General features: G+C 43.9%; 1 protein-coding gene across 9 annotated transcripts in view; it reads left to right on the forward strand.

The window, feature by feature from the left end:
* The window catches only part of RNF212B (ring finger protein 212B), a 167,754-nt gene that overhangs the window by 25,275 nt on the left and 124,452 nt on the right, over nucleotides 1–18,027 (forward strand). For 4 of the 9 annotated variants that reach the window (XR_012692513.1, XR_012692510.1, XM_075211185.1 and 1 more), the window contains exons 3-4: nucleotides 9,603–9,655; nucleotides 11,520–11,594. Coding sequence is in view for 2 of the 9 variants with exons in the window: in XM_075211185.1 (XP_075067286.1) it covers nucleotides 9,603–9,655; nucleotides 11,520–11,594 (128 nt within the window). In the remaining 7 variants the exon portion in view is untranslated. Of the gene's footprint in view, nucleotides 1–9,602; nucleotides 9,656–11,519; nucleotides 11,595–11,880; nucleotides 12,050–18,027 lie in introns of those variants that run through there. The other 5 variants (XR_012692512.1, XR_012692514.1, XR_012692515.1 and 2 more) reach the window with 2 other exon arrangements.

An 18,027-nucleotide genomic window follows, 5' to 3' on the forward strand; every position in this document is an offset into this window, starting at 1 on the left:
TTCCTTTCCCGCTGTCTCGCCTTACTTCTCTCCTCTGCACTTCTGACCTGCTCTCCCTCACTGTCTCCTTTCTTTTCTCCCCCTCATGCTAGCTTTACCTTACTCATCCTCACCCCTCCAAACCCTCGCCCCTGCCATATATACTCCTCCAGTAGTTCTTCTCGCTGCTCCTACCTGTCCCCTTCCCCTTCTCTTCCCCCGACCTTGGTCCCTTCTTGTCACCCCTTCCCTCTCCAGCTTCCCCCACCTACCTCTGCTCCCCCTCCTGGAAAGCCCTATCTCCACTTCTTTTCCATCCACTCCTGTCCCCTCAGGACCTCCCTGTTCTGTTTCTAACCCTCCCCTCACTCCCCTTGCTCAAAATCCTGCCCTCCACTGCTACACCAACAATTTGATCCATCTCTTTTTCCCTCCCTCTCTTCTATGCTGTCTGGAATTCTAAATCAGTGTACAACAAACTGATCTCTGTCCATGATCTCTTAATCTCTAGCTGCTTAAACCTTCTCGCCAATTGTAACCTGTATTTCCTCTGCCAACGCCACCTATCCCACCACTCTTTCGTACCTGTGCTTTTCCCAGACCTGGAGGCTGGCATGGTTGCACCTTCTGGGTTATTCCCCCTGAACCCTCCTTTTCCTTTGAGGTCTTCTTCATCCGCCTCTTCCACACAACTCACCTCTGCATGGCTGTCATATACCATTCCCATGGTCCTGTCTCTCCTATAGCAGCGGCCACTCCCTTGATCTAGTCTTTTCCTACCTCTGGAGAAAGTTGCGCTCTTTCAATGATTTTTTCCAATTCAAGATCATTCTCTCATCTTACAGTTTTCCACTATCACTCTCTAAACAGTCCTACTTTAAGGCTCTCTTTCCTCCCAGCCCTCCAAACTCCATTGTCTTTATTAACCACCCCCAACTCCATCCTCTGACCTCCCTTCCTTTCCTCACTCTCTGCTCTTGACTTTGCCATCCACGTTTGAGTCCATATGACATGGCATCCCCACCCTCTCTCTCCATTGTACCCATCTTGTCCCCCCTCACCTGTTGTCTGCACTTTCTTCACTGCACCCTTCCTTGCTAGCATACCCACTCCTCTACTCCTTCATCACAAAGTTAGCATCCTTCTCTCCTCTTCTCCCCCTACAACTGCCCCCTCAACCCCATCCACTTTCATCTCCTCTCCCTCTCTTCGGGGGCTTGCTCCCACCATGTCAACTTTCACAGCTAACGCCCCTCTGATACCTTCCCCTCGTCCTTCAAATATGCCCTTGTCGTCACTATAGTAAAAAAAAACACTACGTAGACAATGACTCTCTCTCAAATTATCATCCTATCTGCTTCTTTCCCTCTCCTTCTTAGCTTTTTGATCGTGTTGATTACAACCGCCTTACCACCTTTCTTTCCTCTCACTCCCTACTCGTCCCACTCTTGTGGATTTTGCTCTCTCCCACCACTCCACTCCACAGAAACAACTTCCGCCAAAGTCAGTAACCGTCTTCTTGCTGCTAAATCTAGGGGTCACTTCTCCCTCCTTATCCTTGACTTTTCTGCTGCCTTTAATACCATCGACCACCCCATTCTTTTGCAAGCTCTCAATTCCATCGGCCTCAATGACACTGTTCTGTCTGGATTTACTCCCTACCTTTTAAGTCTAAAAATAACTAACTTTGATTAAATAAAGTGAATGTGGTAGCTATGTAAATGTGAACATTGGGACTGGACGCAGTTTCAATTGTAGTTAATTTTATCATTTTGTCTGGTACTTGTATTTTATTGTTAACAAGCATTGAATCCAGTTTCAACAACAAAATTTTCCAAATATGGAAAAGACTGTAGATTGACTGGTGAAGTGGTTGCCTTGGGGCTCCAGTGCTGCTGACCATTCTGGTATTGCGGGTGTAAATTTGAGCACACACTTGTGGAAGCGGACTAGGCCAGACTTTCAAGTTCGGCCCCAGAGGTTTGAAAATCTATATGCCGGGCTCAAAGTGTGCTGGTGGGTGAAAGGAACTCTTGTATGTCCACTGGTGGTAGATTATAGTTGGGGGAATCTCCGACATGTATCGATGCTGGAAGCTCACAGCACCACGTCGCTCCAGTATGGCTGTCGTCCATGCCACGTCTAATACTGCGGACTGCGTACCACCTAACCTTACTCTGCTTACTATTTACTGTGAACCATTTCTCTAAATCATAAAACTGATGTGGCAGCTTACAGTGTGGAACAAAGCAGCTGCACTCTAGTAACTTTTCACGGAACACTAAAATCTTCTGAGACAGCAGAAACAAAACCGGTTGGTTTTTCTCTACTATTCAAACTTGTTGCAGTGATGAAAAGTGCAGGGGCTCTTCTAGCCGTCCAAGTGGACCAGAAGGAAACCTTCCACAAATGAAAGAAATAACAACTTCTTAAAACATTTAATGCAGACAAAAAAATTCTCCTGACCTCAGAGCATGGAATATATTCTGGTTATAAATATAACAGGCATAGCCGCTAAGACCTCATTTGCGATGGGAGTTCTGAACGGACCTAGTGTAGCGGCGACTATTATGGTTTTTATTTTAAGGACAGGATTTTGACAACAAGGTAAAGGTACAGAATGTTTATAGCTAGGTAAGTAAATAAATAAAATACGTGATATGTTGGATTAATTCAATTATTATTTTGAATATCGGTGTGTATGTTTTATTTACATTTTTCTCTGGTGCACTACAGGCAGGACCTGATTAAGTCAATGTAGGCCCCTGGGCTAAGGGTACTGTGAGGCCCCCAGTAATTTGTAAAGGCCCTCGTTCCCCCTGCATCCAATTCATATCTCCACCCCCCATCATGACCCTCCGTCAGCCCCAATTTATCACCTCCGCTTCTTCTCCCCCCGATACATACAAAAACAGCACTTATTCGGTCCTCTCCTCATCACTGCAGGCATCGGGCAACACCCCTTATTTCTTGCCCTGCTGTTAGTGCAGGCATGGTGGGCAGCGTGCTGCTTAGTGAGGAGATCTGGTGAGACTATAGTCTCACGAGACCTCTTCACTAAACAGCGCACTGTGCCCGCACTAACAGCAGGGCAGCTAATAGCATCAGATTTGCTGTTAGCTGCCAAGACCTCTTCACTAAACAGCGCACTGTGCCCGCACTAACAGCAGGGCAGCTAATAGCATCAGATTTGCTGTTAGCTGCTCCTGCCTAACTTGAATGAATAAGAGTTGTGACTGTGTGAGGGGGATCAGATCCATCTCCTGGGGTAGATGGAGGTAAACAGCAGCAATGATGTCAAGTCCATGGATTTAAGTACAACAGCCAGTTTTATTAAGGAACAAAAATAATAGATCACTTCAAGATAAAGACGTTTCTGTCCGGCTCTAACTAAACATATGTCACGTCTGACTACCAAACTAAAGCACATCATAAACAGAGCAGTATGGTTCAGTCTCAGCCAAAGTAGCAAGGTTTCCTCTAACTGAGACTCACCAGCCTCAGCCCCCAGGCAGAGACAGAGACTGTGCTGAGAAGTAACTTTTTACCTGCACTGCTCAGGTGCACATCCTAATTATCAGCAGGTTAGCAGGTCACATGAAAGACCCGGCTACATGCCTAATGGATAGAATCTACCCTACTCTTTACAACCATAAACCCCAGGACCCTTTCCGGCTTTTCCACAAACCTTTAGTTTTGCAGTAGCTCACAGCTAGTACAAACACACATTCTCCAGGAGTTTTAAAAGCATTATGTTAGAAATCTAGGCAAAACTTAGCTGTTACAATACACTTCACCCTTGATTCTGTCACAGAGGCTATTGCCAAGAAAGCCTATTGTGTTATTCTGGCTCTGACTACAGGTCCCAGTGAGTCCTTAGCGCCAGGACATGCTTGTAATTGTGGATTACTAAGTGCCAGCATGCCCTGGCAGCATTGGTTTTACTAGCGTTTGTAGTACTGCTAATGGTGGCCTGGGCATGTTCAGGGAGGTATTCAAAGTTATGCATTTTAAGATACATACAGCTCTGAATACAGAGTAAAGACGTACTTTAAAAGGATGCAATTTATGGTTTTGTTTTAATTGTAAACTCTTCATAAGGCTGGGTACACACTTTGTTTTCAGACGATTTTCATGCTAACCAGATGTTAAACTGCTAATAAACAAAAGTTTTAGATTTCCCTGCGCTACCCCCAATTGTAGAAATATACACCTTAGGTTAACATCCAATTAAACCAATATTACAAAATATCCAAAAAACAAATAAATGGTAATGTGGGCTATTTGTACATTATGCAATTCTATAAAAGTAGAATTTCATTAATTATATTTTAGCCTACAGCGCTTGGTATTCCCAAGTGGTCTCTCATCCAAGTACTAACCCGGCCCAATCCTGGTTAGTTACCAAGATCAGACAAAATTGAGCTTGATCAGGGTGGTACAGCTGTATGCATATATTATCACAATGTCCTTTTAAAGTGGTGTGTGCTTTCTTCTTAATAGAGGTGTGTCACTTCCTTTTTGTCTCAAGTGTTACAATATAAACAAACAAATAATGGCCTTTTAAAGGGGTGTGTGCTTTCTTCTTAATAAAGGTGTGTATCACTGTATTTGTTTTTTAGATGTTAAACGACTGATTGGCCCGATTTCACAGTAGTGTGTACCCTTGGCTTTGAAATGATTATTGTTCTATGGCACTTCATATGATTGAACAAGATTTTTACAGTGAACTAAAAATCACGTTCAAAGATGAAACGATGTTGGTCCAATTCTGCAGTGTGTATGCACTCTGCAGAATTGGAGCGAAATTTTAGCTATGAAGCAGCAGTCACCTGTCGCTGGAGGAGCTGATGTCCGCTGTCATATCCCTGTGAATGTGAGGATTACTGCCTCCTGTCCTACAGATGCAGTTGTTACATCTGTCCTGAGCTCTCCACTCACTCCCAACCAGCCAATTAGCCTCTGTCTCACCTGACCTAGTCACTGTTATATTGTAGTCAGCCACATCCACTGGAAAGCTGAGGACAGATTGTTACCAGAGACCGGGCAACGGGAGGTGACCAGACTGGGGCAGATAGGACAGCGTTGTCTGGGGGCAGCAGGTACATTACACTGGGTGGAATCTGCCAGTCTCTTACTGCCAGCAGCTTCCTCTGCACTTTTCTTTCACACCCTTAAAGACTGTTCATAGGAGGTTTTATGGACCTTTTTGCTTTTATAGTTTCTGTTTCTGCAGTTTTCTCTACGTGGACACACAGTATTAATTTTGTCATCCAGCCAGCCGATGGTTAACTTATGACAGATGAGAAGCACAGATCTGAAGGTAATTGTGTATAGTGCGGCGGTTCCCAAACTGTGCGCCGTGGCTCCCAGGGGTGCCGCGGCGCTGTCACTGGGGTGCCGCGGGCCAAGCATTGAAAAAAAGAAAAAGCACAGAAACTTACCAATCCGCCGGGCGCTGGGACCCAGAAGACTCCTCCCTCCCGCAGCTGTCACTGAATATCGACGTCAGTAACAAGCTGCTGGGTCCCGGCGCCCGGCGGATTGGTAAGTTTCTGTGCTCTTTCTTATTTTTCTATGGCTGGCGCGCGGCAGAGGAGTGAGAGGGAGCGTGACAGCGGGGAAGAGAGGGTGACAGCTGGGGCAGAGAGCGTGATAGCGGGAAAGAGAGGGTGACAGCTGGGGCAGAGAGCGTGACAGCGGGGAAGAGAGGGTGACAGCTGGGGCAGAGAGCGTGACAGCGGGGAAGAGAGGGTTGCAGCTGGGGCAGAGTGTGTGACAGCAGGGGAAGAGAGGGTGACAGCTGGGGCAGAGAGCGTGACAGCAGGGAAGAGAGGGTGACAGCTGGGGCAGAGAGGGTGACAGCTGGGGCAGAGAGGGTGACAGCGGAGAAGAGAGGGTGACAGCTGGGGCAGAGAGCGTGACAGCGGGGAAGAGAGTGTGACAGCTGGGGCAGAGAGTGTGACAGCGAGGAAGAGAGGGTGACAGCTGGGGCAGAGAGTGTGACAGCGAGGAAGAGAGCGTGACAGCGGGGAAGAGAGGGTGACAGCTGGGGCAGAGAGGGTGACAGCTGGGGAAGAGAGGGTGACAGCTGGGGCAGAGAGGGTGACAGCTGGGGCAGAGAGCGTGACAGCTGGGGCAGAGAGCGTGACAGCGGGGAAGAGAGGGTTGCAGCTGGGGCAGAGAGTGTGACAGCAGGGGAAGAGAGGGTGACAGCTGGGGCAGAGAGCGTGACAGCAGGGAAGAGAGGGTGACAGCTGGGGCAGAGAGGGTGACAGCTGGGGCAGAGAGGGTGACAGCGGAGAAGAGAGGGTGACAGCTGGGGCAGAGAGCGTGACAGCGGGGAAGAGAGTGTGACAGCTGGGGCAGAGAGTGTGACAGCGAGGAAGAGAGGGTGACAGCTGGGGCAGAGAGTGTGACAGCGAGGAAGAGAGCGTGACAGCGGGGAAGAGAGGGTGACAGCTGGGGCAGAGAGGGTGACAGTGGGGAAGAGAGGGTGACAGCTGGGGCAGAGAGGGTGACAGCTGGGGCAGAGAGGGTGACAGCGGGGAAAAGAGGGTGACAGCGGGGAAGAGAGGGTGACAGTGGGGAGGAGAGGGTGACAGCTGGGGCAGAGAGTGTGACAGTGGGGAAGAGAGGGTGACAGCTGGGGCAGAGAGGGTGACAGCTGGGGCAGAGAGGGTGACAGCGGGGAAGAGAGGGTGACAGCTGGGGCAGAGAGGGTGACAGCGGGGAAGAGAGGGTGACAGTGGGGAAGAGAGGGTGACAGCTGGGGCAGAGAGGGTGACAGCTGGGGCAGAGAGGGTGACAGCTGGGGCACAACGGGGCAGAGGAGTGTAACAGGGGCAGAGAGGGTGACAGCTGGGGCACAACGGGGCAGAGGAGTGTCACAGGGGCAGAGGAGTGTCACAGGGGGCAGAGGAGAGTAACAGGGGGCAGAGGAGGGTGACAGCTGGGGCACAACGGTTCAGAGGAGTGTAACAGGGGGCAGAGGGCAGAGGAGGGGGACAGCGTGACAGAGGGCAGAGGAGGGGGACAGCATGAGAGAGGGCAGAGGAGGGGGGACATCGTGAGAGAGGGCAGAGGAGGGGGGACATCGTGAGAGAGGGCAGATGAGGGGGGGCAGCGTGACAGAGGGCAGAGGGGGCAGTGTGAGAGAGGGCAGTGTGTCTGGATGCAGAGGAGGCAGTGTGTCTGGATGCAGAGGGGACAGAGTGCCTGAGGGCAGAGTGTCTGGATGCAGAGGGGGCATTTTTGCATACAACTAAATAAGTATTTCTGTCCTGACCTAAATACTTATTACAATTTTTTGACCCAACTACTTCTAAAACAGGACTGCTCAATAATTATTTTGGAGGGGTGCCTTCAAAAAATTTGGAAACTCTAAGGGTGCCGCGAACTGCAAAAGTTTGGGAACCACTGGTATAGTGTGTACACATAAATCGGCAAGCTGATCGGGACTTTTCTTTTCCTGTCGCTGGTAAAATTGCTAAAAATATCGCATTGTTGGAATTTTGCTGTAGTGCAGTGGAACCCAAACTTTCTCAGTTCGAGGCACCCTTAGGGTCTCCTATAATTTTTTCAAGGCACTCCTAAACTGAAATAATTACCAAGAAGTCCCCTGCCTTGCTTACCACTGGCCCTTGCCGAGGCACCCCAGGGAGTCGCGGCACACAGTTTGGGAACCACTGCTGTAGTGTGTACCCAGCCTAAGGCCCATGGTGTTTTACATAAGCATGTGAATGACTGACTTGGCCAATCAACTATTTTCCTACCACCTGAATATTTATCGCTAATTGTGTAATAGTTCTAATCTTTGCAGCATATGGCTGATGGGTGGGTTGGATTTTTCTTTTCTTTTTAATCATTGAAGCTATTTCAAAGAAGAAGATTGAGGAGCATTGTGCTTCATTGTGGTTATTATCTTGTCTTTTTATTTCTTTTGTTTGTTACTGCATGTACTAAACTATGCTCTGTTAAGAGATATCCGTGACCTTTTGAACAGTATACAGTGGGGTGGGTGTATAGTTTTTTTTATTTATTTTTTATTTACTGTTATTAGGCTGGTGCTTTCTTGAACTGAATACCGGACTGATGTCTTTGTGATTACATGAACAGTATACATTATTTTACTAATTGGAAACATTTATGTTTCCAATTAGTAAAATAATTATGGTATTTATGGAGCAGGTTTTCATCCATGATGTCTCTGTACATTGCTGCATTCATCTTTCCCTCTATTCTGACTAGTCTCCCAGTTTCTGCCGCTGAAAAACATCCCCACAGCATGATGCTGCCACCACCATGCTTCACTGTAGGGATGGTATTGGCCTGGTGATGAGTGGTGCCTGGTTTCCGCCAAACATGACGCCTGGTATTCACGCCAAAGAGTTCAATCTTTGTCTCATCAGAACAGAGAATTTTGTTTCTCAAGGTCTGAGAGTCCTTCAGGTGCATTTTGGCAAACTTCAGATGGCCTGCCATGTGCTTTTTACTAAGGAATGGCTTCCGTCTGGGTACTCTACCATACAGGCCTGATTGGTGGATTGCTGCAGAGATGGTTTCCTTCTGGAAGGTTCTCCTCTCCACAGAGGAATGCTGTAGCTCTGACAGAGTGACCATCAGATTCTTGGTCACCTCCCTGACTAGGGCCCTTCTCCCCCGATCGCTCAATTTAGACGGCTGGCCAGCTCTAGGAAGAGTCCGGGTGGTTCCGAACTTCTTCCATTTACAGATGGTGGAGGCCAATGCTCATTGGGACCTTCAAAGATTGCAGATATTGTTTTGTACCGTGCCCCAGATTTGTGCCTCGAGAACAAACCTGTCTTGGAGGTCTACAGACAATTCCTTTGACTTCATGCTTGATTTGTACTCTCACATGCACTGTCAAGTGTGGGACCTTATATAGACAAGTGTGTGCCTTTGCAAATCATGTCCAATCAACTGAATTTACCACAGATGGACTTCAATTAAGATGTAGGAACATGATGATCAGTGGAAACAGGAAGCACCTGAGCTCAATTTTGAGCTTCATGGCAAAGGCTGTGAATACTTATGTACATGTGAGTTCTTAGTTTTTTATTTATAATACATTTTCAAAAATCTGAAAAAACTTTTTTAACGTCGTCATTATGAGGTATTGTGTGTAGAATTTTGAGGGGAAAAAAGGAATTTATTTCATTTTGGAAAAAGGCTGTAACATAGCATATATATATATATATATATATATATATATATATATATATATATATATATATATATATATATATATATAATCTCTATATGAGAGAGAGAGCGAGCAATAGGGATGGGTTTTGGGGTTTCAGTTAGAAACATTTCATAAACTGTAGCCACCTTTGTAATTCACAACATAAACCTTTGTGATGTGTTTATATGTTTGTGGGGAGAAAAGCAAAAGTAATAATTTATGTTTTATGGGTTACATTCAGGAGAGAAATATTGCTAGATAGAGTACTGCCTCACCCTTTCTTTGCCTTGTCACGCCTGTCTCCTGTGCAGCTATGGATGTTGCTGAATTGTATTTGAACCCTGTCCCCATCACTCTGAGCCAGCATGTATTTTTAGTTAATATCTAACATGGTTCCTTCATCTCCCTTGCACAGATTATTGCAGCGTATGCAGAACTGCCTGCAAATATCTGCCTGTTTCAGAGAATGTGAGTATGAATGCCAATGACCCTGTTTAAGGTTGTGTTTCTGGCTTATTTTTATATTGTAGTATAACAGATTATTTGCTGCACACAGTGTTAACCTGTATTCCTTAACTGCATTGTGAACAGTAGACAAATCACAATATTGAGTTAGCAAATTATCTAAGAAACAGCACACAATATATGGGCTTTGTTAAAATCTCCTTTTTACAGCTCTTTTAAATGATGTTTCTTTCTATGCTACATTAAGGCTCATTAATGAAGTACAAAAAGTTTAGACCTGCACATTATAGGCCTGATTCATGAAGGCATGCAAAAGGAGCGGATGTAAAGATACGGCTCTTGTTGAATACAGGTCTAGGTGCTCTCTGCTCTAACAGACAATACACTGCAGCATACGGCCAATACATTTGTGCAATATAAAGTCCCCAAAGAAAGCATAATAATAAAACTATTAACGCCGCCTGTTAATATAGTCATTAAATTACATTTATTAGGATGATATAAATGTATACTGTACGTAAAATGCATTTTTGGTCCTAATTGCAAACACATGGTCTAGCATACATACGTGACGTTTAACACTAGTAATTGGCACTTACTCCCGACCTGTAGCTGGTGCAAGTGATACGGCAAAAAAACATATATCTTAGAGATAACCAAAGATTGAATCAGACGTTGCTGCTTGCGCTCAAGCTTGGCACTCCCTTACTGTACACTGACTATGTGCTTATGTCCAGGGGTGTATAGTCCAGTTCTGGCCATATGCAGAGCGATTTTGCACATATCGGCATTAACGTTCTTTAATGAATCAGGCCCAATTTGTTTACGGGCACTCACTTGTGCACCTAGTGTATTTCAAGGTGCACACATAATTCCCAGTGCTTGTAACTAACTGCTCTTGGAAATTAAATTTGTACCTAGCTTTATAGGTTTACAGATACAGCTGGAAATGCACATGGGTGAAAGAGTGAAGCTTCACTTTAAACTCCAACCTATTACACTTCCTTTGGAGCGCGACACATGACTGACAGCACAAAGATCAATTTATAGACAGCTCATTGTACACAAATGAATCAGAGCAGTCCAGCCAGTAAGATACAGTTCTCTGGAGGCACACATCCTTCCATCTCATTAACTTGTTCTGCTATCTTTGAAACATGGGTATAATGTAAATTATATGGATCGTGCTTCAGGACCATGCATCAGTCATTTTCAAATTGGTTTGCAAGTCAGAGTACTATAGTAAAAGCATAGTTGACTACTCTCCCAGATTGTCCATGAGACTCCCAAACTAGGGGGCAGCATGCCAAACTTCCAAGACAGCAGGCAGTTCTTCCAGGGAATGCTTACCTGATACAAAGTGGGTGGGGACAAGTGCAGGGAGTCGTCCAAACACACCCACCACAGTAAAGACAGAGTGGCAGGGGCGGGATGTGAGGGATTGTATTTAGTGAGTTGGTTTGGGCTTGACGACAATTGCATCATCAAGCCCTGTCCTTCTCTTTTCCTACCTTGCCTCCACGTCTAGAATTTATTAAATATGATTAAAAAGTCTGTGTTCTGGGCTTCCAGGATTACAGATGAATCACTGATGCAGCTGCTCAACATACTAAATAGAACGGCATATGGATTAGAAATATTATAGTTTTGGTAGCAAGCAGATCAGCTGTCTACCATTGTTATGCAAGATATCTCACCCATTGTCCAAGTTTATCTTAGAATTTAAACTTGAATAATAAAACCTAAGACAGTTGGTTCAGAGGTTGAATTTATTCTGTTAATAAGGACTCTTTTATAATATATTCTATATATACATATTCATCAGTTGTTCTTGCCTTTAAGTCACTGTATTTTCTCTTATACGTAGCTCAAGCCTCAAGAAAAGATATATTTTAGAAGCCCTAGAGATACAGTACAGACATACTTTAAAAATATTGCTCAGGTGGGTCTTCTAAACATGGTTCATATGTTTACCAACATAGCTCAAATGCAGAAAAATAGCATTTGAGTTACCAAATATACTAAAGATTGGTATTGTTTTGATTTAGCTATAAAGATATCCTTTACGTCATGTATGATCAGAAACCAAATAGGAAAGATAGTTACTTTTTAAGCAAATCAGACTGTTTAGAATAAGATTATAATTTCACTTTCGTGTATCGCTAATATTTAATTTATTTACTTTTAGCATTTATATACTTCTGTGTATGACATATGTTATCCATGTAAGTATGTAATGTGACATTTGACAAAAAATAAGGGTACCATGCAATTCATGTGCTTTCCAGCTGTGTTAGTTAATGAACATATTCTACCGTACCCAAGGATTTGACACTGCCCCACAGATATCCCGTTTAATGATTGAAGCAGTGAAAATCACCGGTTTATTTAAATGGGGTATGTCTAACAAAAAAATACCACACATTGTAAAATAAGTGGTTTAAAGTGAAATAGAATATCTGATATTTGTTTTATGTCTTTTTTTTTAATAATTGTTCTATTGCAGTCTTTAAAATTTTAAATGTTCCAAATACTTTATCAGATGGAACAGTATAACAAAAGATAATTGATAAGTGAGTGCCAACCAAGTGCTGGAGTCTTGGAGTCCATGGGCCTGAGTCATTAAGTAGAGCAAAGCATACAAAAGGAGTAACTTTGCACCTGGGTAAAACCATGTTGTATTGGAGGGGGGAGGTAAATGTAAAATGTGGGGACAAATTTATAGCTGGTGTAGGGCATGTCCTAGATCAATTTTAAATTCAGAGTATAAAGAAAGTTATCAAGTTTTTGTGTTCTAGATGAAAAAGCAGCCAGTATTTAAGTTATGTGCAAAATAATAAATTAATTTGCTTCCCTTGTATTGTAACATTTACTCCATTTTTTGCCTTACTTTCCATAATAACTCAGGCCCCATATGTTCATATTTGTTAAACCATACTAGGGTCTAATAAGAGTGTGTGTAAGTATGTGTCTCCATTATATAGCCACTAATATTTATTTGCCAAAATTGCTGAGGCATAGTTATGATGAACAACCCACATCAGCAAAGTAAGAGAGTTCTATGAGAATATGCTAAACCTACTACTTTATGATTCAGTGTCCTTCTAGTAGTATTATTTGGGCCAAAGTCTAAAACCTAGTAGATAACCCAGTCATTTCGACTGACTTCTGATCAGTTAATAAGTTCATCACATGTATGAAGGTTCTTTACTTTCTGCACTCTAAAAACATCCAGTGTACTGATTTACATACTTTACCTACCCAAATCCATTTATGGCTATGTATGCAGACTGCTACAGACTTCGGGGTATATTTACTAAACTGTGGGTTTGAAAATGTGGAGATGTTGCCTATAACAACCAATCAGATTCTAGCTGTCATTTATTTAGTGCATTCTAAAAAATTATAGCTAGCATCCGTTTGATTGCTATTGGCAATATCTTCACTTTTTCAAATCGCAGTTCAGTAAATATACCCCTTGGTGTTTGAACACAAAGCTCCAGACTCTGGTAGAAGCGAAATGTAGGAATAATTTGATATAACTATAAAGCTACATTTTCAAGTACAGCATTATTGTGCGTCATTAGTAATCCATAAACACTTTTTAAGGAGTACATTCATGATTTTCATGTTTCTCAGACCTGTAACATGCTTAACAACCACTAGGAGGCCCACAGTATGTGGACAATCCTTATAATTAATGTGTTTGGCCTTATCTGTGGTAACCACCTATCACTCCCACCTACAAAACTTCTCCTGTACTGCTACCCACTTATAGAATTCCCTACCCACAACCATGAAATCTTTAGGTGCTCTCTGAAAACCCATCTCTTTATTAGAGATTACCCTACTCCCTCCAATACCAGTCACGATAATGCAACCACTCAACTGTCCCAATTAAACTCTGTTTCAGCTGTGCCATCTTCCCTACCCTTTGTTTTCATGTCTGTATTTATTTTGTCTACCTTGTATGTCCCCATTTTATGTATTTGCTGTTTTCGCTACTGAGGGGCACTTTGAAACATTACAAATGTGGGGTAATAGTAATATTTGCCACTTCCATTGATAACAAGTGCATAAAATGAAGCTTACAGCCATGCAATCTCCATAGTCAAACATTAGCAGTAGAATGGATCATACTGAAGAGCTCGGTGACTTTCAACGTAACACTGTCATAGGATGCCACCTTTGTCAAATTTCTGCCCTGCTAGAGCTGCCCCGGTCAACTGTACATGTTGTTATTGTGTAGTGAGCAATAACAGCTCAGCAGCAAAGCGGTAGGCCACCCAAGCTCACAGATGGGGACCACCAAGTGCTGTAGCTCGTAGCGAGTAAAAATCATCTCTCCTCATTTGCAAGACTGACTTTCCAAGTTCCAAACTGCCTTTAGAAGCAATGCCAACACAAGACCTGTTTGTCGGGAACTTCATGGTCTGCATCTCCATGGTTTAGCAGCTGCCTGCAAGTCTCAGATCACCATGCACAATGCCAAACTTTGACTGGAGTGGGGTAAAGCACAAACCCATTGGGCTCTGGAATAGTGAAAATTTGTTATTTGGAGTGACGCATACAATGACATCTTAGAGAATTGCGTGTTTCCAACGTTGTGGGAACAGTTTGGGGTATTTTCTGTTTCAGGATGACAATGACCCCATGTGCAAAGTGACGTCCTTCAAAGAATGGTTTCCCAAGTTTGGTATGGAAGAACTTAACTGGCATGCACAGCTCTAACCTAAATCCCATTGAACACTTGCGAACCAGGACTTACTGATATTAGTGCCTGAACTCAATAATGCTCTTGTGCCTGAATGGATGGGAATCCCTGCAGCAATATTCCAAATTCCAGTGGTATGCCTTCTCATAGGAGTGGAGGGTGTTGTAGCCAGGGCCGCCGAGAGGGGGGGGGAGCGGGTACTAATTACCCGGGCCCGGCATGTCAGGGGGCCCGGCCCGGGCCCTTGCGCTGCTGATTTTTTTTAATTTTCAAATATTTTTTTTCAAAACGTTTTTTTTCCTTTTCTTTTTTTTTTTTTTTTTTTTTTTGGCAGGGGGGGGGGGGGGCGGCTCGGTCGTTGGTGGGGGGAGCAGGCTAGTTTAAAAAAAAAACAAAACATACTCACCTGATCGCGGAGCCGGCATCCCTCCTCTCTGCTGCTCTGTGCTCTATTCAGACTGTCTGAATGCTGGGTGTGATGTCATCATGTCATGCCCAGCATTCAGTCAGTCTGGAGCAATGGAGCACAGAGCAGCAGAGAAGACCAAGAGAGGAGAAAAGGTAAGTGAAGGGAGGAAAACGAGGGGGGCACAAAGGGGTTAAAAAACGGGGGGGCAGCATGACAGAGGGGTTAAAAAATAAGGGGGAGCACAGAGGGGTTAAAAAACGGGAAAGCAGCATGTCAAAGGGGTTAAAAACGGGAAAGCAGCATGTCAAAGGGGTTAAAAACGGGGAAGCAGCATGTCAGAGGGGTTAAAAACGGGGAAGCAGCATGTCAGAGGGGTTAAAAAATTAGGGGGAGCACAGAGGGGTTAAAAAACGGGAAAGCAGCATGTCAAAGGGGTTAAAAACGGGGAAGCAGCATGTCAGAGGGGTTAAAAAATGAGGGGGAGCACAGAGGGGTTAAAAAATGGGAAAGCAGCATGTCAGAGGGGTTAAAAAATGAGGGGGAGCACAGAGGGGTTAAAAAACGGGGAAGCAGCATGTCAGAGGGGTTAAAAAATGAGGGGGAGCACAGAGGGGTTAAAAAACGGGAAAGCAGCATGTCAGAGGGGTTAAAAAATGAGGGGGAGCACAGAGGGGTTAAAAAACGGGGAAGCAGCATGTCAGAGGGGTTAAAAAATGAGGGGGAGCACAGAGGGGTTAAAAAACGGGGAAGCAGCATGTCAGAGGGGTTAAAAAATGAGTGGGGGCACAGAGGGGTTAAAAAATGGGAAAGCAGCATGTCAGAGGGGTTAAAAATTGAGGGGGAGCACAGAGGGGTTAAAAAATGGGAAAGCAGCATGTCAGAGGGGTTAAAAACGGGGGGGGGGGCAGCATGACAGAGGGGGTGAAAAAATGAGAGGGGCACAGATGGGTTAAAAAACGGGGCAGTATGGCACAGTGGGGTTAATAAACAGGGGTCAGCATGGCACAGTGGGGTTAAAAAATGGTGGGCAGCATGGCACAGTGGGGTTACAAAGGGGGGGAGGCATGGCACAGTGGGATTGAAAAAGGGGGGGAGCAGCATAGTATAGTCTGATGAAGGGGAGCCAGATGAAGGGGGCAAAAACAGCATGGAGGGCACAGTGTGATCATAAGGCATGGCGATGATGAAGGGGCACATTATTGTAATATTGGAGCTGGAGGAAGGCCTAATTATTAATCGTGGATGGTATTGATTTAACGCCAGGGTTGTTTGGAATTATCTAAATGTAGCTATTTTTTTCCAAATAGGGCCCCCAGCATTCCAGGATCCAGACAAGCCGCAACTAAAGAAACATGCAGCCACAGGTGGAGAAAGTGAGAAGAACAGGTAGGAGAGAGCAGGACAGTATGTGAAATGTTGTGATTCTAGTAGGGACAATACCAATTTTTGGTGAATGTTGTGCCCAATGTAAGGTGTAGGCCAAGACTGAACTGTTTGTGTACACACTGCATTGTTTGTATACTACACTGTGGTGGTAGATGTCCTGAAAGTCAGGAGTGCTTGAACATATGTGACGCTCCGGCGAATTGAGAGCCTAGTGGTTTTTATGTTAGCCACGCCCCAATGGCACGTTTGCCACGCCCCAAAATGCATGACCACACCTCCCAAAATTTTTGCACCGCCGTTTGGCTAGCTACGCCCCTGAATGCATGACCAGACACCTAAATTTTTTTGCGCCGCCGTAAGGCGGCGCAAAAAATTTTTGGGGCTTATTTGACTATGAGGGGGGGCCCCATGAATTTGTTGTACCCGGGCCCTGAATTCTTCTTGGCAGCCCTGGTTGTAGCAGCAAAAGGGGACCAACTCCATATGAATACCAATGGTTTTCAAATGAGATGTTCAAAAGAATGCATATGGAAGTGTTTGGGTGTCCCCATACTTTTGGCCATGAAGTGTATATTCAGAGGTTGCTGCCCACCTCTGAATGACTATGACCTGAATTGACCAGAACTTAACCAATTGGCTGAGTGGCAGTCACTCCTGGTTGCAGTCTTTCAGCAATTTAGAGCAATTGGTTGCATCGGTTTTTAGATTTTATTTTTTCTCCTACTGATTACAAACACAGAATTTTTTTAAACTGAATTATGACCGATCAAGAACAAAGATATAAGGTTTTATTGTTTAATAAGGTTGTGAACAATGGTTTTATTTTAAAAATTGCATATGTGTGTTCTAATTACCTTTTTTATACACTCATGGTGTAATGGACAAGGGTCTTACGGAGCTTGGTCCATTATTCTGGGACTACGAAGGTGACAGAGTTGCCACACTACATGTCTCAGTATTTTTAATTAATATGCCTCCCCTGCAGGAAGAGGAGCTGGTACTCTCTTGTGGAGGTTGACATGTGGCATGCTGAGTTTTTTAAGTCCCCATTGTTTTAGAGGCAAAAGATCTGTGCTGGTTTCCCTTCTGACGGGGGACCCTTCCGTGTATTGGGAAATAAACCTGGCCGCCTACTGCTGAGGCTGGTTGGGGATTTTGGAGGGTGGGCCATGCTATAAATCAAATATTGACACAATCAGTCTGATGATTATTGTGTATAATATCGGTTGTTTTTATAAATAAATAAAGGTATGTCAAGTTTATATCTAAGAACTGTAGTATGCAATTATGCATATTTTTTTTGCATTAGCATATTTTATGAAATAAATATAAAAACTTGTATTCTTATATTAAAAACATGGTTTGAAATCACTGTCACACTGTCCTTTATTTCAGCATTAATTGTAAGTACAAATATTTAGAAGAATAGGTTGTAGTCTCAAAACAGAGAATGGTTTCTTAAATATCCTTACTTAATAAAATTCAGATATGTTCCTTACTAGTAAAAATGTAATGACTGTCCTTATCCAAGATTAAATATATATTGTCCAAAACCAGAACATGCCTCGTTATGGTAAAAACTGTTTCCCCTTATTGTAGAATTATGTCTTGTCCATTAAATAGAATCTATATAAGTGGTCAAAGTGGAAATTATGAATTTCTCTGCCCGAATGATATCCCCTCCTGACCCCCCAAATTTTTACTGTAATCAACTCTCACATTTTTCTGTTTCTGCTGTATCTCTTCTGTACCTTGAAACCTCTTGGATTTCACATCCATTTGGCACCTTGTAGGACTTTTTAAGAATCATGGAAGATGTGCATCCGTTGAATAATCAAAACTATACAAAAAAGTTAGAATTCACAA

Source organism: Mixophyes fleayi, chromosome 1, assembly GCF_038048845.1.
Source record: "Mixophyes fleayi isolate aMixFle1 chromosome 1, aMixFle1.hap1, whole genome shotgun sequence".
Taxonomy (NCBI): Eukaryota; Metazoa; Chordata; class Amphibia; order Anura; family Limnodynastidae; genus Mixophyes; species Mixophyes fleayi.